General features: G+C 39.6%; 1 protein-coding gene across 1 annotated transcript in view; it reads left to right on the top strand.

Annotated features, from left to right (window-relative positions):
• LOC138852758 (uncharacterized) overlaps positions 1–24,716 on the top strand; it is a 95,492-nt gene that overhangs the window by 16,253 nt on the left and 54,523 nt on the right. Inside the window, exons 2-3 of the mRNA XM_070085381.1 lie at positions 3,166–3,546; positions 18,391–18,543. Of these exons, the coding sequence (XP_069941482.1) occupies positions 3,166–3,546; positions 18,391–18,543 (534 nt within the window). The remainder of the gene's footprint in view (positions 1–3,165; positions 3,547–18,390; positions 18,544–24,716) is intronic.

Below are 24,716 nucleotides of genomic sequence, written 5' to 3' on the forward strand. Positions count from 1 at the left end.
TAAGTTATTTCTTTTTCAATACTACACAATAAGGGCGTAAACACTGTTGTCATTATTTTGTTTACAGAAAATATTTACACAAACAAACGATATGAAATGTTGTTTATTACTATTTTTCTATATTTTATATACACATATACAGTCACAGGACATGTTTCTAGAAGTTCTGCAGCCTGTGGAAGTCTTTGAAACATGGTGTCATGCACAGTGGAGTTTTGCACTCCTCACACATAAAACGAGTGTCTCTGCGTTGTTGTGTGCGTTTTCTTGTATGTGCACAGACGTAACACCTCTTCTGAGCCTTTTTCTTCAAAGCAGTAGCAGGCAGTTTTACCAGGAAGTGATCACCATGCTTCAGACGAGCAGGTAGTTGTTGATAATTTGGTGGGCGGTCAATTGCAGGTGCTGTTCCTTGGTACTTGAATACTATTTGTCTGATGACAGACAAACAGAATTCGCCGTACTGTGGTTTGTTTCTGGTGCTCATCTTATACATATTATAAGCATTGAGCATGGAAATGTCCAGAAGATGGGAAAACAGTTTGATGTACCACTTATAACTCTTGCGAACACAATCAGCAAACCCAATCTGCATGTCACATTTGTCCACTGAACGCATGTTGAAGGTGTAATCAATCACAGCTGCAGGTTTTAGAATGGGTTCATTTCTCTCTCTATGCTGCCTGCCACTGTTTGCCATTTCATTAGGGTGAATTGATGACAACAGTGTGACATCTCATTTGTCATGCCACCGAAATGCCATGATGTCATTGCCAGCAAACGCCTGCACCTCACCTCTACGAGTGTCAGCGTCAAACCTGGGCATGTGTTTTCGATTTGCACACACTGTGCCACACACATCTGTCATGTTCACTCGCAAAAAATCACTGAGTGAGGGGCTTGTGTACCAGTTATCTGTATATAATATATGCCCCTTACCAAGGTATGGTTCTATCATTGTTCGAACCACACCACCTGAGATGCCCAATAACTTCCTGGTATTTTGCAATGTATAACTTCCAGTGTACACAATAATATCCAGTACCAGACCACTGTAACTATCACAAAGCACAAACAACTTTATACCAAAGCGTTTCCTCTTGCTTGGTATGTACTGCTTGAAAGAGAGTCTTTGAACAGAATCAAAGACTCGTCAATTACAAGCTTCCTGAAGGGATAAAAATGCGTACTGAATTTCTGTTTCAGATTCACAAACACATTCCTAATCTTATATAACCTGTCAGTTCTGTCAGGCCTTTTTTTATCTGAGAAGTGAAGCATACGTAACATTAGCACAAATCGATTCACTGGCATTATATCACTGAAACCTGGTGTTGCAATCAGGGGGTCTGTTGACCAGTATGATTTCACTTTGTGCTTATTCTCTTGTGGCATAAGCATTATTGTGGCAAAGAAAAGATACATCTCAGCCACAGTTGCCTCCTTCCACTGGTGTAGACGTGATTTTGGTGAAAGTAATGTGTTTGCCATGGTGTACTCGTAGTATGTGTTGCTTTCCATGACAATACTTTTCATCAGTGGTTCGTCAAAGAATAACTCGAAACATTCCAGTTCAGTGGCATTGTTCCCAAGTGCACAAGATGGCCGTATTCCACTTTGGCTGCCATCAAACTGGTGGGGATTTGGAACAAAATTGACAGCTTCCTGCCAATCCCAGGTGCGGTCTGCTGGTGGGTACTGGACAATGACAGGTGGTTGTGGTTGTGGAGGTTGTGGTTGTGGAGGCTGGTGTGGTGGGGGAGTGGGGGATGGTGGCCTTTGTTCTAGATCAGCTGAGGCAGCGGCGTGGGTGGCAGCATGGCCCACTGCTGGTGCCTCACCGCCGGCACCACTACCACCACGCACATTTTCCATCCCAATTGCAACAGTATCTTCGTCATTTTCACTGTCTGTTCCTGTTGTACAGCCACGGGATGTACTCCGAGATACACTCCTTCCCCTTGGAATAGCATATGGCACACTTCCAGAGCGCATATATCGTCGTATATACTGACGCTTCACTGGGGAATATTGCACTTCACTGTCACTACTGGAACTAGTTTGAAGAGCTTGTAGTTCATATTCACTATCACTATCATCACCCATGCTCTCATCTGAGTCTGGGATTTGGGAAAATAGAAGTTTCCTCTTGGGTTCTGGAACAACTGAACGTGAACACAAGGGCCCAGCACCAGAGGTGGAAGGCTGAGGGTCGTCTGGGTTTTCTTCACTATTACCGATATTATGGTCATTAGTTTCGGTCAAAACCTCACTAAAACCACGAAACTCATCTTCACTGGCACTTCCATCACTATTAGAACTGTCACTGGGGAACAAAAGTGTCCCAATTCGCCGAGGAGTGAGGAGCTTCTTACCGCGAGGCATGGTGGACATTGTTTACTAAGAGGGCATTCCCACAATGCACCACTGGGTCCCAGATTTTTTTTCTACCACGCACACCGACCACGCAGACCCATTCTCTCACACCTAGGCCTACCAGCCTTTTCGCGCGAGATTTGAGGCCGCTAGAATTTATGCGTACTAGTACATCAAAAACCCCTACGCGTAAGACGTACTAGTACGACGAAAACCCTCAAAGGGTTAAAGGAGGGGTTTGGGATATTGGCAGTTTGGAGGGATATATTGTGTATTTTTATACGTATATACTTCTAAACTGTTGTATTCTGGGCACCTCTTTAAAAACATTGATTATGTGTGAGTGTGGTGAAAGTGTTGAATGATGATGAAAGTATTTTCTCTTTGGGGATTTTCTTTCTTTTTGGGTCACCCTGCCTCGGTGGGAGATGGCCGACTTGCTGAAAAGAAAAATGTACTTATCCTAGAAATATTTTTTGTATATGGTACTGAGAAGGTACGTTGAAAGTGAAATTTACGGTAAGTATGTTTTGGACATTCATATTTATTACTTATATTAGATAAGGAATTTTATGGCTTGGAAATGCATATTTGATTATAGCATGGGTTTCTTTGGAAAAATGGGTTCTGAGTACTGAACACTAGACTTGGGATAAATTATCAGGAATGCGTTAATGTTGTACATTGGAGCATGTAACTGTATAGTAATAAATATGTATTTAGTTGTGAGATAAACATTTCAATCATATCTGTGGATAGCATCATGGTACTGTTTTATCTTCCAAACAGGTGTTCAGAAAACCATGTATGCGAAGTGAAGGTGCTACACATCAGACTGCTGCTGCTTCATGTAAGAATGCTGCTAGTGCTACTTCGCACAGAAATGCAGCTAGTGCTGCCTCACATAAGAATGTTCCTGGTGCTGCCTCACATAAGAATGCTCCTGGTGCTGCCTCACATAAGAATGCTCCTGGTGCTGCCTCGCATAAGACTGCTTCTGTTTCTGCTACTTCTCATCAGAATGTTGTTGCTAAGAAGAACACTTTGCAGTCATCAGAGACTAGTCATATTTCTGATAAATCCTTGGGGAAGTCAGTACCAAGGGAAATGCGCTTTAATTGTGAAGATGAGGATGAAGAGTTCAGCACTAAATATCTCCTTGATATGCAGGTATTTTTTTTTTTTTTTTTTTTTTTTTTATGTACAGTATAAGCATTTGTTTCTGTGCTGTCTGCCCACCCGAAGCGTGCAAACAGTACAGCTCAAATGACCTGCCAAACCTCAGCATTCCCCATCCTTCAGAGTGCAGACATTGTACTTACCACCTCCAGAACTCAAATCACAACTAACTCACAAATTGTAAATAAAACAGATGAACAAGGAGGCTTTAGGAAAGGTAGGGGGTGTGTGGACCAGGTGTTTACAGTGAAACATATAAGTGAACAGTATTTAGATAAGGCTAAAGAGGTCTTTGTGGCATTTATGGATTTGGAAAAGGCGTATGACAGGGTGGATAGGGGGGCAATGTGGCAGATGTTGCAAGTGTATGGTGTAGGAGGTAGGTTACTGAAAGCAGTGAAGAGTTTTTACGAGGATAGTGAGGCTCAAGTTAGAGTATGTAGGAAAGAGGGAAATTTTTTCCCAGTAAAAGTAGGCCTTAGACAAGGATGTGTGATGTCACCGTGGTTGTTTAATATATTTATAGATGGGGTTGTAAGAGAAGTAAATGCGAGGGTCTTGGCAAGAGGCGTGAAGTTAAAAGATAAAGAATCACACACAAAGTGGGAGTTGTCACAGCTGCTCTTTGCTGATGACACTGTGCTCTTGGGAGATTCTGAAGAGAAGTTGCAGAGATTGGTGGATGAATTTGGTAGGGTGTGCAAAAGAAGAAAATTAAAGGTGAATACAGGAAAGAGTAAGGTTATGAGGATAACAAAAAGATTAGGTGATGAAAGATTGAATATCAGATTGGAGGGAGAGAGTATGGAGGAGGTGAACGTATTCAGATATTTGGGAGTGGACGTGTCAGCGGATGGGTCTATGAAAGATGAGGTGAATCATAGAATTGATGAGGGAAAAAGAGTGAGTGGTGCACTTAGGAGTCTGTGGAGACAAAGAACTTTGTCCTTGGAGGCAAAGAGGGGAATGTATGAGAGTATAGTTTTACCAACGCTCTTATATGGGTGTGAAGCGTGGGTGACGAATGTTGCAGCGAGGAGAAGGCTGGAGGCAGTGGAGATGTCATGTCTGAGGGCAATGTGTGGTGTGAATATAATGCAGAGAATTCGTAGTTTGGAAGTTAGGAGGAGGTGCGGGATTACCAAAACTGTTGTCCAGAGGGCTGAGGAAGGGTTGTTGAGGTGGTTCGGACATGTAGAGAGAATGGAGCGAAACAGAATGACTTCAAGAGTGTATCAGTCTGTAGTGGAAGGAAGGCGGGGTAGGGGTCGGCCTAGGAAAGGTTGGAGGGAGGGGGTAAAGGTTTTGTGTGCGAGGGGCTTGGACTTCCAGCAGGCATGCATGAGCGTGTTTGATAGGAGTGAATGGAGACAAATGGTTTTTAATACTTGACGTGCTGTTGGAGTGTGAGCAAAGTAACATTTATGAAGGGATTCAGGGAAACCGGCAGGCCGGACTTGAGTCCTGGAGATGGGAAGTACAGTGCCTGCACTCTGAAGGAGGGGTGTTAATGTTGCAGTTTAAAAACTGTAGTGTAAAGCACCCTTCTGGCAAGACAGTGATGGAGTGAATGATGGTGAAAGTTTTTCTTTTTCGGGCCACCCTGCCTTGGTGGGAATCGGCCAGTGTGATAATAAAAAAAAAATAGCATTTTATCCTGTCCTTGATCTTCATTAAGTCACAAGCGAAACAGAAAAGGGGGAACAGCCAGTAGTCAGGCCGGGTAAGATTATGTTAGGATACACAAAAAAGAAGCTAGGCGAAGATGAAGAGATATTAGGATTAACCAGTGTTAGGTCTCATGTCATGTATGTTCCGAAGACTAGAGAATTTTCCAGTGTGCTGGGAGAGGCAAGCATCTAAAGCAAAGCCAGGGCTGAGGTTTGTTGGGAATATTTTGTATAAGGGCCAGTTCAACAAGACTTGTGTTTGTGAATGCTTGAATTCAAGAGGATTTTCAAGCAACAGAGGGAGTTTTTTGTACTTGTTACTTGAAAAGATACTTTTTGGGTAAACTCTGGTAGACTTCTGAGTATTCTTTCCATAAGAGGCACTCTTAGGTATTCTCCATATTTAGTGGGGCATCCCAGTTTGTTGAACACTGAACAAAGTGTTCTGTTGTCACAAGTCTGAAGCGCTAGACAGTGTAGAAATCCGAGAATATAATGACCTTGCACAAGTCTTAACCCTTTCAGGGTCCGTCCTGTAGATCTATGGCTTTACGTTCAGGGTCCAAACCGTAGATCTACGCCATGAGCTCAGCTCACTCTGATAAACTGTGAGTGGTAAATTTGGGCCTAGATATGAGAGAATACATCTATGTGGTATGTGTGCACCACATAAAACAAATCCTGCAGCACACTGTGTATAAGGAGAGAAAAAAAACTGAGACAGCGATTTTCGATTAAAACAGCTACTTTGCAGTGTTTTTTCGTATGTTTTTTATAGTTGTATTTGCGATTTCTTGGTCTCGTTTGATAGAATGGAAGACGTATTACAGAAATAGAGATGATTTTGATTGGTTTTAGTACTGGAAATGGCTTGAAACTGTGCTCAAAGTAACGGAAATGTTAAATTTTTGCCGATGTTCAAGAGTAAACAAACGACCTCACACGTCTAATACATGCCAGCTGGTGGGTCTAACATACATTCACAAATGTGGTGATGATATTTATACAATTATTACAATATTGCATAACAGTAAATCTTCTATTTTTTGGTGTGAATAAAAATTCATTATGCGAATAAAAAATCAAAATGGAATTTATTTGTAAAGCCTCAAAACGTAACTAATGAACAGAGGAAATGTTAATTTAGTGCCATTAATACCTACATTGTTTATTCTGGACCCTATTTCGAAATTGGAATATTTTGAACTTTGTTAAATTGGCCAAATTACCAATTTCCGATCACTTTACTTTGTAGTTGAAACAGTTGACTTGGCAATTTCTTGTGCTCAATTGATAGAATAGATGTAATACTAGTGAAATAGCTAAGAATTTGGTCGACTGGAATAATGTAATTGGCCCAAAATGGGAGTCAAAGTCGGCAAAATTGCCAATTCGTAAATATCGCTGACGCATCAAAATTCGCGAGAGCATAATTTCATCAATTTTCCATCAAATTTCGTACTTTTTGTTTTATCACCTTCACAGCAAGATTCTCTATCATTTCATAAGGATTTTTTTTTTTTTTTTTTTTTTTTTTTTTTTTTTTTTTTTTTTTTTTTTTTTTTTTGAAAATTCTTGGACACTGGGGCACCACTTCAGATTTTGGCCTTGGACCCTGAAAGGGTTAAACTATGAAGCAAGCCCTGCAGGGAGGTTGGATGGATGATGACCTAGGATTAGAGTTGTTTGTGAAGGCTTACTCAGCCCTGTAACAACTTCAGACAGTATTACTCAGGCTGGCTCCTCCTCAGGAAAATTAATGAATAGAAAAAGAAATAATAATTCACAAAGATAAACACTTTATTATTTATTAAATCAAACATAAAACAATAAAACATGAAAGGTATATCCTATTTGAAAGAAAAATGAAAAATGAAATGAATAAAATAACATTTGAACTCAACGCTAATATCTACAGGGGTGTCTGGTGTTGGTGACACTGTTGTTGAAATCGTAGCCGTTGCTGATGATGGGGTGGGGGGGGGGGGTCGCAGGTGTTGGTGACCATCCACTGGCTAGTTCTTCACAGTATACCAGTGAGTAATCTCTCCCGATGACAGGAAAGCAGGTTCTTTACCGCTGCAATGATGTGGGGTTACGTCCTGCAATTTCATACAGGTGCACAGGTACTTAAATGCAAAATGGGGAAGTCTCTGGACGTTAGTCCTTCTCCTGTTCTTCTCGTTGATTGACAGGTGACCCTCACTGTCATCCAAGCTGAAAAGATAGACAGGTTACCCACTGCTTAAATAATCACTCTCCATGGCAGTGTACAATACTCAAAAGACGTGGTGATTATTACAACAGTCAACCTAGAGCAAGACTGAAAGGACTAAGTTTATTATTGGTCAAAAGTGAAGCTTTTAACCAATAAATCCACTAGAATACAAGGCAGGCATGTACTTACAGTAGTGTTGGGAGCTGTGAGTCGAGTGATTTACTGTTTGACCAGAGCCCCACACGTCACCTTTCGGGGGGGGGGGGGGAAGAGGGAGGGGAAGGGATAGCGGGAGCTAGACTGACCCTACCTTAACAAGCAGCCGGCAGTCAAACTATCACTTTAGGGGGGGCGGGGGGAGCTTGACTTACCCTACCTTAAAAAGGCGGGAAAAAGCGGGAGCTTGACTTACCCTACCTTAACTAGTAGCCGGCAATGAAACTATTGTTACTATATCGCTACTCCTATCTATTGAACTTTTCCCTCACACTCCCCCATACCAAGACTTATAGTCAAGGAGTATAAGAAGAATAGGCGAGGAAAAAGTTCTAACATGTGGAAGTCGCGTAAGGCAACAAATCTTCTACTGACTGTCACGACTTAACCAGTCAGAGAAATAATTGGATGAACCATTGATATACACAATATGGAACTTAAAAGCCTGGAGTGCCAATGTCCACCTCAAGAGGCGACTGTTGGTTCCCTTAAAAGTTTCTAGGTATATCAAAGGTTTGTGGTCCGTTTCTAAAATGAATTCTTTTCCCAGCAAATAAAATTTAAGTTTGGAGATACCCCACACAAGGGCTAAACATTCCTTTTCTATTGTGGAGTATCTTGTTTCTGCGGGAAGGAGTTTCCGGCTTAGGAAGCATACAGGGAAGGGAGTACCATCATGGTATTGTAGTAACACTGCACCTAAGCCAGTATTGGAGGCATCAGTTCTCAAACAAAATGTTTTATTAATATCAGGAATCTTAAGTATAGGGTCTTTCGAAAAGATACTTTTAATCTCATTAAACTTATCCCGAGCTACGTCGGAAAGTTCAAGAGGTTCCTTCACAGACTTTTTAAGGAAGTCGGATAAGATGCCTGTAAGATCAGTAAGGTTCGGGATAAACCGTGCATAAAAATTTACAGAACCAAGAAAGCTTCGCATGAGCTTCTTGGTTTTGGGGAATTTAAATTCTAATAAAGCTTTGATCTTACTGGGGAGAGGCTGCAGAGAGTTATTAGAAAGTATCAGTCCAAGATATCTAATCTTGTTATACCCAAGGAAGCATTTCTTCGGCTTGGCAGTGAGGCCATGTGAGCGTAACCTACGCAAAACTGATGTTAATGTTTGGATATGTTCGCCCCACGTAGATGTCATTACGTAAATGTTATCAAAATAAACTGAAACATTTGGCATATTACCCAAGACCTTTCTCATCAGTCTCACGTAGGTAGCACAGGCAGTTACCAAACCGAAGGGCATAGTTCTATACTGCATCAGTCCTTGGTGTGTAGGAAAAGCGGTGTACTGCTTAGAAGAAGGATCTAACATTACTTGATGATATGCCTGCGCAATATCAATCTCTGAAAAGAAGGAAGCGTCATAAAATTTGTGTAGATCGCTATCTATTAAGGGCATAGGCTCAGCATCCCACCGAGTTATAGCATTAAGGCCTCTGAAGTCAATAGCAAGTCTATATGAATTATCCTCCTTCTTAACCATGACTACTGGTGAGCAATATGCAGATACTGAAGGTTCAATGATCTTTAGTTTTAATAATTTGTCTACCTCTCGGTCAAATGCATCCCTAAGGTGAACTGGAACTGGGTATAATTTCCGTTTGATAGGATTGTCCGTCACTAAGTCAATCTTATGGACTACCGTGGAGGTAACACCTGGAATATCAGTAAAGACGTCTGAAAAGTTACTCACACATTGAAGTAGTTCATGTCTCTTATGGTCATCCAAAGATTCATTAATATTAATGTTGGTTGCGTCCGAGTGGTCAAGAGTCACCAAGTCATGTAGTTCTTCATCATAGTCTAAGTTAGAGGTGTCAATTACGCACACTTTACATTCTTCAGTTGTCTTATCAAGTTCGTGTGGAAAAACTAAGTCAAAGTTATTAAGGCAGTTAACCGAATTTCTTCGGTAATATTTCTTAAGGATGTTGATATGATAAAGCTTAGGTTTCCCCTTGACTTCTATGAGGTAGTCAACTTTCCCACAAATTTTTAATACTTTATATGGACCTTTCCATGCTACTAATAATTTATTTGACTTAATAGGCAAAAGTACAAGAACTTCATCCCCTACTTTAAAACTTCTCTGACTTTTGGAATCAAAATAGGTTTTGTACTGGTCCATTGACAAGCTTAGGTTTTTCGAAACTATGTCAGAGGTCTCCTCAAGTTTGGATCTAAGGTCAAGGAGAAACTGGTAAGAAGACTGAACCTCAGCATTTACCTCCTCATTAGTCCATAAGTCATGAAGGATGGACAATGGGCCTCTGGCCTGTCTACCATAGAGAAGTTCAAAAGGTGAAAACCCCAAAGAGTCACTGGGAACTTCCCTCATGGCAAACAAAGCACAGGGTAGGTAACGATGCCACTCCTTAGGTTTAAGGGAGCAAAGTTTCCTTAAAATGGACTTGAGAATCGAATGCTGGCGCTCAATCCTCCCATTACAGCTGGGATGATAGGGTGTGGTGAAGAGAGGCTTCACTCCCAGAAGTTGGTATAGATGTTGCATTAAGTCAGATGTGAATTGTGTCCCACGGTCAGACAAAATTTCTCTAGGGATGCCCACTCTGGAGAAGATGGACAAAAGGGCTTCAGCCACCTCTGTAGTAGTTATGGTCTTTAAGGGAACGGCTTCAGGGAAACTCGAAGCATAATCAACTAATGTTAATATATATCTATGTCCCCCAGATGAAAGTGGAGATAAAGGACCAACGATGTCAATAGCTACTCTTTCAAACGGTACCGTAAAGACTGGCATTTTGACCATAGGTACTCGCCTGGTACCTCGGGAGGATGACAGTTGGCAAACTTTACACGATCTACAATAAGTAGTGACATCTGAGGACATTTGAGGCCAAAAATAGGTTTCCCTAATTTTATTTAAAGTTTTACGATGCAAGAAATGTCTGGCCACTGGCAGGTCATGAGCCATTTTAAGAACAGTCTCTCTGCATTGACTTGGAACAACTAAGATGGAATAGTCTGTCTCATCTGAATATAATTTTAATGCTGACTTGTACAAGATACCTTTTATATATTCAAATTTATATGAAAAGCTTTTCCTTTGGATCACTTGATTTTGTTTAGCGGCATTATGGCAATTCTGAAGAGAAGGGCAATTACGTTGTAAATTGACAAAGGAGTCCTTCGATATGTCTAAAGGCTTAAAGTCAGGGAAAATCAAAGGATGGACAGTAGGGGAAGCATGGGCTTTGGTCTGAGCCCTAGTCAAGACATTTATGGTATCGGAGGTGATACCTTCACTTTCATCTAACAAGTGAACCGGTGATCCTACTACCTCGCTTTCGAGAATAGCATCACTGGTTTTTAATCCCACATGAATCTCACGAGACATTGTCTCATCTGAACTTTCGAGAGGCTTCTCCGACTCTACAAGAAGAGGATCTGAAACACTTATATCCATCTTTGGTGATGAAAGGTCAACCTCAGAAGGAAGAATGGCACCTTTAACATTACCTATTAGTACGGAGCAAGAAGTGATGGGAGCTAGTACGGCTTCAGACCAATCTGTGAACCATTTAGATCTAATGTAACAACGGATGGTAGGAAAAGTGTCTGTACGGCCCAAGTAGTCTGAAAGTATAGCAGAGGAATGAGTTTCTTTAAGATTAGGGAACAGCTTGTCAGAAATTACTATACATGTGCATCCAGTGTCTCATGAAATGGTAGATACATTAAGTCCATTAACTGTTCCTGAACAGAAGGGTGCTTGGTCATTACAGTCTTTAAAACATCTTCCAACTTTTTGGACCTTCTTAGGACAATCTGGACGTTTATGTCCCTTAACACCACACAAATGACAAACAGGAATAAAAGAAGTCATTTTACTTTCCAATAGAGGCTTTGATTTCTTAAGGTTTGATGAACCCTTGCCCTTAGGGTTCGATCCCTTTAGGTCTTTATAGGAATTGTGAGCCTCAGCATACAGGTCAGCAGCCTCAGCAACTTCCTCAGCTTTAATCAGGTTACGTTCTCTAATGAATGTTCGTATCTGGTGAGGAAGAGCTGTCAGGAACTGGTCAGCAACCATGAAGTCTCGAAGAGATTCATAACTGTGATCAATTCCTGAACTCTCTATCCAAACGTCGAACAAACGAAAGAGTGTTACCTGTAACTGTTGAAAGTTCTGGCCAGGCTGTAAGGTGGCATACCTGAAATCTTTCCTGTAAGAATTAGTGGTTTTTTGATATGCTTTAAGGATCGCCTTCTTCAGTAGGTTATAATTACATATAATATCCTGCGACAAAGTTGCATAGATATTTAAGGCTGTACCAGAAAATAACATTCCTAACCTGGTAGCCCAGGTGTCAGCAGGCCATTCACAGAGGGTAGCGGTATTTTCAAACCTGATAATGTAAGAAGTTATGTCTTCCCCCTCTGTGAAGGGAGGTAAATTAGGTGTTGGAATATGTGTACTAGCTGCACGTTGTTCCATTACTCCTTCCTCTAATTGTTGTTGTGTAAAAGTTAACTTTTTATTCTCTAATTGAAGGCGAGATTTTTCGAGCTCGCGATCCTTTTCTCTTTCCTCAAGTTCTCTTAATTTAACTTGTTCTTCACGTATCTTAGCTTGTTCCTCACGTTCCCGAGCTCTTTCCTCACGATCAAGTCTATCACGCTCTTTTTTGTCTTCTCTCTCTCTTTCTTACTGTCTTTCTCGGATTTCTCTCTCAATTCTCTCTCTCTCCTTTTTCTCTTCTCTTTCCCTTTCTAACTGTCTTTCTTCTCTCTCAATTCTCTCTCTTTCAAGTCTTTCCTGGATCTTAGCACTAATGAAAGATTCTAAATTTTTCCCTGTTATTCCTAACTTACTTCCAGCGTTCATCCAAAACTGGTACTCATCCATACTTACAAGAATAACTTAAACTATGAGGGGAAATGAAACGGGTATTAAAGAAAACAGAGGGTTCAATTCCTGCTCCGCTCAAACTGTAAATATACCAGAGGGCTCGATCCCTGCTTCAATTAAACAATATGTATTAACGAAAACGAAGGGTTCTATGCCGGCTCCGAGCAAACAGTAAGTAGAATGGGGTCACTTGACCATCCAATCTTCTCACCAACAAATCAAGAGTGTCCTATGACAGTTCCCTTGATATAATAAAGAGCTCAATGAAACAAGTTGTCACTGGAAAATCTCGGGTCCCTAGAGTCTAATCCTCCAAAGTGTTTCAAGCTCACATGAAAAAGTGGCAGAATTAACTATTATATCCTGCCTGACTTGAATTACAATAAATTGAGACTGTAACAATCACCAAATCTTTTAAATACCTGTACCGTAGTCCTACCATAGAGAATGATTACTCATGGCTGGTGGTAACCGTCTGTGGTATGCGGCGTTGAAGTTCCAATGGTAGATTCGAGATGGAGTTGAATCTTGATTCAGTAGAGTTGATCCTGGCAAGGTCGCCACTTGTGAAGGCTTACTCAGCCCTGTAACAACTTCAGACAGTATTACTCAGGCTGGCTCCTCCTCAGGAAAATTAATGAATAGAAAAAGAAATAATAATTCACAAAGATAAACACTTTATTATTTATTAAATCAAACATAAAACAATAAAACATGAAAGGTATATCCTATTTGAAAGAAAAATGAAAAATGAAATGAAGAAAATAACATTTGAACTCAACGCTAATATCTACAGGGGTGTCTGGTGTTGGTGACACTGTTGTTGAAATCGTAGCCGTTGCTGATGATGGGGTCGCAGGTGTTGGTGACCATCCACTGGCTAGTTCTTCACAGTATACCAGTGAGTAATCTCTCCTAATGACAGGAAAGCAGGTTCTTTACCGCTGCAATGATGTGGGGTTACGTCCTGCAATTTCATACAGGTGCACAGGTACTTAAATGCAAAATGGGGAAGTCTCTGGACGTTAGTCCTTCTCCTGTTCTTCTCGTTGATTGACAGGTGACCCTCACTGTCATCCAAGCTGAAAAGATAGACAGGTTACCCACTGCTTAAATAATCACTCTCCATGGCAGTGTACAATACTCAAAAGACGAAAGACGTGGTGGTTATTACAACAGTCAACCTAGAGCAAGACTGAAAGGACTAAGTTTATTATTGGTCAAAAGTGAAGCTTTTAACCAATAAATCCACTAGAATACAAGGCAGGCATGTACTTACATTAGTGTTGGGAGCTGTGAGTCGAGTGATTTACTGTTTGACCAGAGCCCCACATGTCACCTTTCGGGGGGGGGGGGGAGAGGAAGGGGAAGGGATAGCGGGAGCTAGACTGACCCTACCTTAACAAGCAGCCGGCAGTCAAACTATCACTTTCAGGGAGGGGGAAAAAAGGCGGGAAAAACGGGAGCTTGACTTACCCTACCTTAACTAGTAGCCGGCAGTGAAACTATTGTTACTATATCGCTACTCCTATCTATTGAACTTTTCCCTCACAAAGCATAACAGAAAATTACAACTTGAACAATACATCTGGGAAGTCAGGTGCTTGGTGCTGAGAAGCAGGGAAGCTAGCTGTGTTTGTTTTAATACGATGTTGGTTATGAATGTGGACAAAGTAAATATTCCATCGTTTTGTTTGTGTTAATGAGCTTATTAGAAAGGGATTCAAGGCATCTGTGATTTATCTTGTAATTTTCATAAAATGGCAGTGTTGCTGTCCCATCCCTTTCACAGGAATGGGTGTCATGGTGCTGGACCCAGGCATTGTTCAGGGTGTTACGCCTACAATCCCTAATGGTCTTGGTGCTGACAGTCACATCTATGTTGGATTTTTATAGAATAGAGAAACCTGGACATGATGTACTTGCATTTTGTGTCAGTCAGCCCTGACTTCTGGATGTGAATGAAACCAGTAGGTGGTGGGATCTTATATGACAAAGATTTCTATGCAACCAGTGTCTTAGTCTCCAGAATTGGGCATGTTGACTTATTGGCAAGTGGGTGTTTCACCTGCGAGTCAGCACTGAGACTGATCAGGAGAATCCTGTAGAAAAGTTCCTACCTGGGAGTGGAGAGGTGTGGTGTGTCAGGTGTGAACATGCATTGTTTGTATTCCAGAAAAATACTCTGATATAGAAGATGGGCATGTTATCAGGAATGAAACAAGAACAAGAGGGCATGATTAGAAATAACACAGCTAGAAAAGTCGCTAGTATTTTTTTTTCTCGGCAAGTTAGCTGTCTCCCACCGAGGCAGGGTGACTCAAAAATGAAAGAAAATCCCCAAAAAGAAAATACTTTCATCATCATTCAGCACTTTCACCACACTCACACATAATCACTGTTTTTGCAGAGGTGCCCAGAACACAACAGTTTAGAAGCATGTACGTATAAAGATATACAACATATCCCTCCAAACTGCCAATATCCCATACCCCTTCTTTAAAGTGCAGGCATTGTACTTCCCATTTCCAGTACTCAAGTCCGGCTTTATAAAAATAACTGGTCACTAGTATATCGGAAACTATGGCTTTAGTATAGGAATGTAAAGAGGTGGAATGAATTGATCAACTTCACAAGGGTTTCTTACTACCATGCATCCATTCGGTCTTTCAAATTCACAAGATTTATATTCCTAATGGTTCCAGCAAATCAAGAAACTGCAAATACCACTAAATAATGATAAATAATACAAAGTAGAAGTTGTATAAGGAGGGAGGAGTATATGGAGAGAAAAACGAGGTTAAGAGAGTGGTGACGGAATGTAAATGAAGAGCAAATGAAAGAATTAGCGAGATGCTGTCAACAAATTTTTCTGAGAACAAGAAAAGGTTTTGGAGTGAGATTAATAAGTTAAGAAAGCCTAGGGAACAAATGGACTTGACAGTTAAAAATAGGCAAGGAGAGTTAATAGACGGAGAGTTGGAGGTATTGGGAAGATAGAGGGAATATTTTGAGAAACTGTTAAATGTTGATTAAGATAGGGAAGCTGTGATTTCATGTATTGGCCAAGGAGGAAGAATATCTTTTAGGAGTGAGGAAGAGCCAGATATGAGTGTGGTTGAAGTACATGAGGTTGTAGGTAGAATGAAAGTAAGTAAAGCAGCTGGGATTGGTGGAATTAAGACAGAAATGCTAAAAGCACATGGGAATATAGTTTTGGAATGGTTTGTGCTTTTATTTAATAAATGTTTGAATGAGGGGAAGGTACCTAGGGATCGGCAGAGAGTAAGCATAGTTCCTTTGTATAAAGGCTAAGGGGACAAAAAAGAGAGTAAAAATTATAGCGGAATAACTGCTAAGTATACCTGGTAAGGTGTATGGCAGAGTTATTATTGAAAGAATTAAGAGTAAGATGGAGAACAGGATTGCAGATGAACAAGGAGGCTTTAGGAAGTGTAGGGGGTATGTAGACCAAGTGTTTACAGTGAAGAATATAAATTAACAGTATTTAGATAGGGTAAAGAGATTAAGAAAGCCAAGGGAATGAATGGATTTCTCAGTTAAAAACAGAGTAGGGGAGTAGTAGATGGGGAGCTGGAGGTATTGGGTAGATGGCAGAAATATTTTGAGGAACTTTCTAAATGTTGATGAAGAAAGGGGGGGGCAGTCATTTCATACATTGGCCTGGGAGGTATAACATCTAGGAGTGAAGAAGAGCAGGATGTAAGTGTGGGGGAGGTGTGTGAGGCATTACATAGAATGAAAGTGGGCAAAGCAGTAGGAACTGGTGAGATCATGACAGAAATGTTAAAAGCATGGGGGGATATAGTGTTGTAGTGGTTTGTATTTTTGTTTAATAACTGTATGGAAGAGGGGAAGGTACCTAGGGATTGGCAGAGAGCATGTATAGTTCCTTTATATAGAGGGAAGGGTGACAAAAGAGATTGTAAAAATTATAGGGGAATAAGTTTACTGAGTATACCAGGAAAAGTGTTCACTAGTGTTATTACTGAAAGAATTAGAGGTAAGACAGAGAGTAGGATTGCGGATGAGCAAGGAGGCTTTAGAGTGGGTAAGGGATGTGTAGATCAAGTGTTTACATTGAAGCATATATGTGAACATTATTTAGTTAAAGGTAGGGAGGTTTTCATTGCATTTATGGATTTAGAAAAGGCATATGATAGAGTGGATAAGAGAACAATGTGGCAGATGTTGCAAGTATATGGAATAGGTAGTAAGTTACTAAATGCTGTAAAGAGTTTTTATGAGGGTAGTGAGGCTCAGGTTAGGGTGTGTAGAAGAAAGGGAAATTACTTCCCAGTAAAATTAGGTCTTAGACAAGGATGTGTAATGTCACCATGGTTGTTTAATGTATTTATAGATGGGGTCGTAAAAGAAGTAAATGCTAGGATGTTGGGGAGAGGGGTGGGATTAAATTATGGGGAATCAAATACAAAAGGGGAGTTGGCACAGTTCCATTTGGCTGATGATACTGTGCTTATGGGAGATTCTCAAGAAAAGTTGCAAAGGTTAGTGGATGAGTATAGGAGGGTGTGTCAAGGTAGGAAGTTGAAAGTGAACATAGATAAGGGTAAGGTGAAGAGGGTACCATTTGATTTAAGTAAAGAAAAATTGAATATCACATTGGAGAGGAGGAGTATGGAAGAAGTGAATGTTTTCAGATATTTGGGAGTTGATGTATCAGAGGATGGGTTTATGAAGGATGAGGTTTACCATGGAATTGATGAAGGAAAAAAGGTGAGTGGTGCGTTGAGGTATATGTGGAGACAAAAAACATTATCATTGGAGGTAAAGAAGGGAATGCATGAAAGTATAGTGGTACCAATACTCTTATATGGGTGTGAAGCTTTCTTTGTGAATGGTGCAGCGAGGAGGCGGTTGGTGTCAGTGGAGATGTCCTGTCTAAGGGCAATGTGTGGTGTAAATATTATGCAGAGAATTTGAAGTGTGGAAATAAGAAGGTGTGGAGTTACTAAAAGAATTAGTCAGAGGGCTGAAGAGGGGTTGTTGAGGTGGTTTGGTCATTTAGAGGGAATGGATCAAAGTAGAATGACATGGAGAGCGTATAAATGTGTAGGGGAAGGAAGGCAGGGTAGGTAGTCGTCCTGGGAAAGGTTGGAGGAAGGGGGTAAAGGAAGTTTTGTGTGCAAGGGGCTTAGACTTCCAGCAAGCGAGAGTGAGCGTGTTAGGAACGTTAGGCAAGTGACGACATACTGTTGGAGTGTAAGCAAGGTAACGTGAAGGGATTCATAGAAATCTGTTAGCTGGACTTGAATCCTGGTAGTGGGAAGTACAGTGCCTGCAGAATGAAGAGGTCTGGAGGATCATCTGAGCTGTAATATCAGTCTGCTTCTTTCTAGACAGTGATAGTGAGTGATGGTGAAAGTGTTTCTTCTTTTTTTTTAGGTCACCCCTACCTCGGTAAGAGACAGCCAGTGTGTTTACAAAGAAAAATAACACATTAGCCTCAGTTTTTATTATCCAGATATTTCCTCTTCTAGGTGTTCTGATCTAAATACATGAGACTTCAGTTGACTTTACCAGTATCTCTCACTGCTCTTATTTGACTTTCATTCAAAGGCAAATTGATCATAAATAAGTATGGTCTAAAATGTTGTATATTTTAAGTTTCAGCACTGAAACTACATCAGAAAATAATGCTTAATAAAAGTTTCAGCATGTCATTCTTATTCTTAAAAATAATTTGAGGTGTATGGTGAATGATTCTTGATTCTTCTGGTCATTTCTAAGTATGTCTCCTCTCACAACATAGCCATGATGGCCATGATTTATTCACTCTTATTTTGTATTATTATGAATAGATTGGACGCTGCAACCCATTGGATGAAGCTCAGTGGAAGAGATTATCTGAGCTACAAAGACGAAATTCTCTCTATCCTCCACACATGCGATCGGCATACCCCGCTGAAATGCAGAGTATTCCTTTACAGAGTTTTGAAGATGATAAATTAAGAGTAAGTAATAGCTTGACTTTGTATAATGTTTTAGTAGTAGAGGCTTTTAATAAACATTACACAATCTCAAATTATTATTCCTGGACTGATTTGCCTGAATTTCCACATTTTTTTTTCATTTGTTTTCTCATTAGTAAGTATACTTCAGTGGACCCCCGCATAACGATCACCTCCGAATGCGACCAATTATGTAAGTGTATTTATGTAAGTGCGTTTGTACGTGTATGTTCGGGGGTCTGAAATGGACTAATCTACTTCACAATATTCCTTATGGGAACAAATTCGGTCAGTACTGGCACCTGAACATACTTCTGGAGTGAAAAAATATCGTTAACCGGGGGTCCACGTATTTGTTTTTTTTTATATCCTCATTATATATTAGGTGTTTGCTGTCTTTGTCTCTTTTAATTTTTTTTTTTATTGTGCTTCACTTGCATGTTGACCTTCGTATATTTAGTCTAGTACAAGTTTCCCTCACTTTATGCAGTTTTGCTTTATGCAGGTATTCTATCTTGAGACTTGTTATTTCCGTTGATAATTCCGTATGTGTGATACACATTAGCCATGTGTGATTGATGCTGTTAGCAAAATTCACTGGTTTGAGCTCTTCCCGTTTCATAACTTGCTTTGATTGTGTTATCGTGATTTCAGTACACCTGCCATGAGCCTGGATTATATGTACAGTGTACTGCATTAGTGAGGAGACATTCATATTGGTACATTAGTATGTGCTTCTGTGTGAAAGATCCTTTTTCATCCTGTGTTTAGTATTTTGCTTGAAGTATTTAGTTTTTGTAGACTGCTATCAGTAATGCCATGTAATGCATTTGTAAGGACCTAACTAGAATTATTTTTATCTCCTTGGATTACTTTTGGATTGAATTAGAAAGTTGTGGTGGTGCCACTGTGCCTAAAAAATTTGAGTACTGCTATTCTTATGAGGGAAACTTAATGATTCTTTCCCTAGGATTGAGATTGAGCCTTTGGGGAATTTGTAGTAATATATGATTTATAGTATCCTTTATGATAAAAATCTCTATACATTGTGAAAAGTAATTAATCTTGAATGGGGATAAAAGTTGATTTTAATACCAATATAAATGTGTGCAAATGGTTAATAAGAATTTTTGGTGACAAGATTGGAAAAAAAAGATGGCACTAAAATGTGAAAGTTGGTTTTGTGGTAAATACACCTATTTAGTCTTCTTGGCAGTTCTTTGTTTTCTATTTACTTTTCAAAGCATAATTATGTCATTGATTGAGTTATTGCGATTTCATGAGTCATGACTTGAGTTAATAGAAAACCAAGAGAGTTAAGAGGCCAGATCATCCCACAAAATAGTGCAGTGTTGCACACAAAACTAAGCTTGTATTATTGTCAAATTAGCAGTGGAGTATTGTATATCCTTGTCGTGGATAAAATGACGTCATTATGGTTGGTCGTTCGAAACTGTTTCTTGATCCGTGTCTTAATTAAATGAGCCCATTTAAGTCGGAAAGTTAAATTAATGAAAGGTGTAATATCTGGTCATGATGTGTGTGTTAATATAATTGGAATGCCTCTTACAGAGTTTTTCTTGTATAATTTATACATTAGTGTGGTGACCATTGTTATTTTTCTCGAGTCTAGGATGATAGGATAACTAAATTTAATTTTGTGTATTTTTCTTTTTCCGCCGAAGAATTAATATTCATTGGTTCTGTGCCAGTATTACGGAAACTTCACCTGAGATAGTGTGGGGAAAATTACTATGTTCTTACGTTCATAGAGTAGTGAATTTTACAAACATTGAGTGCTCAAGTTCAGAAGCATAATGGCACTAAAGTTAGTGCCAGATTTTTTTGTAGTTACCTCTGGTCAAGAAATATGTAGGCTATAAAATTCCTAGTGTAACCAAACTTTGGATTTGCGGGGGGTGGGGTAACACATGACAACAACTATCTGAATGTGTTGTTTTCCAGTACAGTATATAGTGCTGCAAAAAAAGTCTTAGAAATACACCCATTTTTAAGCTACAAGTATGTATACAGGAGACCATCGTATATGCATAGTTTTTTGCTACACTTTTGCTTTTAATTCTCCCAAAGCAAAAAGGTGTCAATTTGGGCTTATTTCTTAGGGTGTACCAAGTATGCAGTAGGTAATTTTTAAAACAGGATGCATTATACCTGCATTTAGAACACATTTTCTAAGTTAAGTTACACTAAGAAATGTATACTGCCCATTATTTTTCAAGTTTAAAGAGAAGAAACTCTTGAAAACTAGAAAAAAAAATCCTTACTTAAATGATCTTGAATCTACAACAGAGGTTCTCTCATTATGTAAACAGTTCCTTCAGCACTTCAGATACCATTAACATACAGTAAGGCCCCGCTTTACTGCGTTTCGCCTTACGGCGTTCTGCTAATACGGCGATATCAAATTATGACCAAAATTTGCTATACGGCAAGCGGTCTTTTAAATACGGCGCTCCCCACGCGGTTTGTTTACATTTTCCGTGACCACATCTATTATGTCAGGAAACTTTCAAAAATTTTAAGTGTTTTAAAGTTACTGCATATTTTATATGTACTCTGATAATTATACTTATGTGTACCTGTACTTAAATATATACTTACACACTGTGCTGGTGTGCAGGTACACATTAAAATCGCTAAGTCTCTCTCTACTCATGACGCCAATACTACGTAATAATAATCACTCTTGGGCACACTAAATGTCTTATTTTACATTAATATAGGCATTTTCATTTATTTATTTATTTATTAACAATTAATCCATCTATGATATTTTCCTCAAAATTATATATGAAACCCATTACATAGCATATAAAAATGATGCATACACTCAGAATAAAAATTGATGTAAATATGAGATTTGTTTACAAAGCAGCTGTGTAGGTGGTGTCGGAAGAATTACGTTTTCTCTAGTCAAACACTGGGGGGTAACTGTAGAAAAATATTCTTTTCGTATGCCTTTACTCTGTGTATAGCAATTCACGACCCTTGTGGGTTTAGTGCTTTTTATAATTAATAATAATATTATTATTAATATTAATAATAATAATATTATTATCTTCATTCACTCTAAAAATGGTGTGTTGCTGTTTGTTTATTCTGAACTAACTTGTACACAATGTAAGAGTATTTGTATTGTGAGGTAATTATTATTAAAATAACAAAATATTGAGGCAAATGTTTTACAAACTCTTACAAATGGACGTGAATGAACTAAAAGTAGACACACATTAATACGCATTTATTTCGCCTGACCAAGTGATCGTCCACTACCTGTTCAGTTTGTGTTCTTACATTGTCTCAACTCTGTATCTCGTTCTCTTTCTCTTTTACTCTTTCGTTAACTAGTTGGCTCTCATTAACGATGGCGTCTAAGGTTAGCTGTGATAAAAAGAGAAGTCGTAAGCCTCTTGCTTTAAGTGCCAAGTTAGAGGATGATGGTGTGCCATTCTGATTTTATTCAATAAACACCCTGCCACTCACCTCTCACACATTAATATTAATATTAATATTTTAACCCCTTCAGGGTCCAAGGCCAAAATCTGAAGTGGTGCTCCAGTGTCCAAGAAATTTTGGAAAAAAAAAAAAGAAAAAAAACAATATTTTTTTCTTACCAAATTAAAGAGCATATTTTTGTGAAGGTAATAAGACAAAAAAAAAAAATTCTGATCAGTACTTACCGAGATACAGTGCCAAGAAGTTTGTCAAAAATGATGTGATGGCGGCAACATCGACGAATTCCACATATGCGCATTACATTATTTTGCGGTTTTTATTGTTTTTTCTTTTCTTTTCCAATTTTTTTCTATTCCTACTAACATTTGGGGCCTGAGAGACCAATACTGTATATAATGTATATATATAAACTCACTGTATTGAACACAATAACCGCACTAAAGTTACAGTGGACCCCCGCATATCGTACGCATCACATAACGTTCAGTCCGCATACCGCTCGCTTTTATCGCAAAAATTTTGCCTCGCATACAGCTCAAAAACCCGCTCACCGCTCTTCGTCCGAGACGCGTCCAATGTGCGCCCTTAGCCAGCCTCACATGTGCCGCCGGTGGCATTGTTTACCAGCCAGCCTCCGCGGTAACATCCAAGCATACAATCGGAACATTTCGTATTATTACAGTGTTTTTGGTGATTTTATCTGCAAAATAAGTGACCATGGGCCCCAAGAAAGCTTCTAGTGCCAACTCTACAGCAATAAGGGTGAGAATTACTATAGAGATAGATGGTAGTAGGTTGGTAGACAGCAACCACCCAGGGAGGTACTACCGTCCTGCCAAGTGAGTGTAAAACGAAAGCCTGTAATTGTTTTACATGATGGTAGGATTGCTGGTGTCTTTTGTCTGTCTCATAAATATGCAAGATTACAGGTACGTCTTGCTACTTCTACTTACACTTAGGTCACACTACACATACATGTACACGTTTATTTATACACACTCATCTGAGTTTTCTTTGATTTTATCTTAATAGTTCTTGGTCTTATTACTTTTCCTTTTATATCCATGGGGAAGTGGAATAAGAATCTTTCCTCCGTAAGCCATGCGTGTTGTAAAAGTCAACTAAAATGCCGGGAACAATGGGCTAGTAACCCCTTTTCCTGTAAAGATTACTAAAAAGAATAAGAAGAAGAAAATTGTCAAAGTGGGAAGTCTGAATGTGCGTGGATGTTGTGCAAATGATAAGAAAGAGATGATTGTGGATGTTATGAATGAGAAGAAACTGGATGTCCTGGCTTTAAGTGAAACAAAGCTGAAGGGGGTGGGAGAGTTTCAATGGAGAGGAATAAATGGGATTAGGTCAGGGGTTTCAAATAGAGTTAGAGCTAAAGAAGGAGTAGCAATAATGTTGAAGGATAAGCTATGGCAGGAAAAGAGGGACTACAAATGTATAAATTCAAGGATTATGTGGAGTAAAATAAAGATTGGATGTGAAAAGTGGGTTATAGTAAGCGTGTATGCACCTGGAGAAGAGAGAAGTGTAGAGGAGAGAGAGAGATTCTGGGAAATGTTGAGTGAATGCGTGGGGAGTTTTGAATCAAGTGTGAGAGTAATGGTGGTTGGGGATTTCAATGCTAAAGTGGGTAAAAATGTTATGGAGGGAGTAGTAGGTAAATTTGGGGTGCCAGGGGTAAATGTAAATGGGGAACCTTTAATTGAACATTAAAATGGTATAAAATACCGACAGGTTGTTAGGTAAGACACATATGCAACAGTTAGGTATCTTTATTATGAAACGTTTCGCCTACACAGTAGGCTTCTTCAGTCGAGTACAGAAAAGTTGATAGAAGCAGAAGATACTTGAAGACGATGTAATCAGTCCATCACCCTTAAAGTTTTGAGGTGGTCAGTCCCTCAGTCTGGAGAAGAGCATTGTTCCATAGTAAGAAACAATATGGAGATGAAGTGACAGGATGGAGCCTTATATATTGCCAAGAGGTGAGACGTAGGTCACTAGGAGAGGTAAGAACTCAGATGTTGAGAGGTCAGGTCCCTCTCAAATCCAGCCGCTCTCACTAGTGGAAGTTGTCGAAGTTGATTGCAGGTCTGTACCAAGATACCCTTGTGTTGCAGTGTCTGACAGATTGAACATTAAAATGGTATAAAATACCGACAGGTTGTTAGGTAAGACACATATGCAACAGTTAGGTATCTTTATTATGAAACGTTTCGCCTACACAGTAGGCTTCTTCAGTCGAGTACAGAAAAGTTGATAGAAGCAGAAGATACTTGAAGACGATGTAATCAGTCCATCACCCTTAAAGTTTTGAGGTGGTCAGTCCCTCAGTCTGGAGAAGAGCATTGTTCCATAGTAAGAAACAATATGGAGATGAAGTGACAGGATGGAGCCTTATATATTGCCAAGAGGTGAGACGTAGGTCACTAGGAGAGGTAAGATCTCAGATGTTGAGAGGTCAGGTCCCTCTCAAATCCAGCCGCTTTCACTAGTGGAAGTTGTCGAAGTTGATTGCAGGTCTGTACCAAGATACCCTTGTGTTGCAGTGTCTGACAGATTGAACATTAAAAGTATCTTCTGCTTCTATCAACTTTTCTGTACTCGACTGAAGAAGCCTACTGTGTAGGCGAAACGTTTCATAATAAAGATACCTAACTGTTGCATATGTGTCTTACCTAACAACC

Source organism: Cherax quadricarinatus, chromosome 16 (assembly GCF_038502225.1).
Source record: "Cherax quadricarinatus isolate ZL_2023a chromosome 16, ASM3850222v1, whole genome shotgun sequence".
NCBI lineage: Eukaryota > Metazoa > Arthropoda > Malacostraca > Decapoda > Parastacidae > Cherax > Cherax quadricarinatus.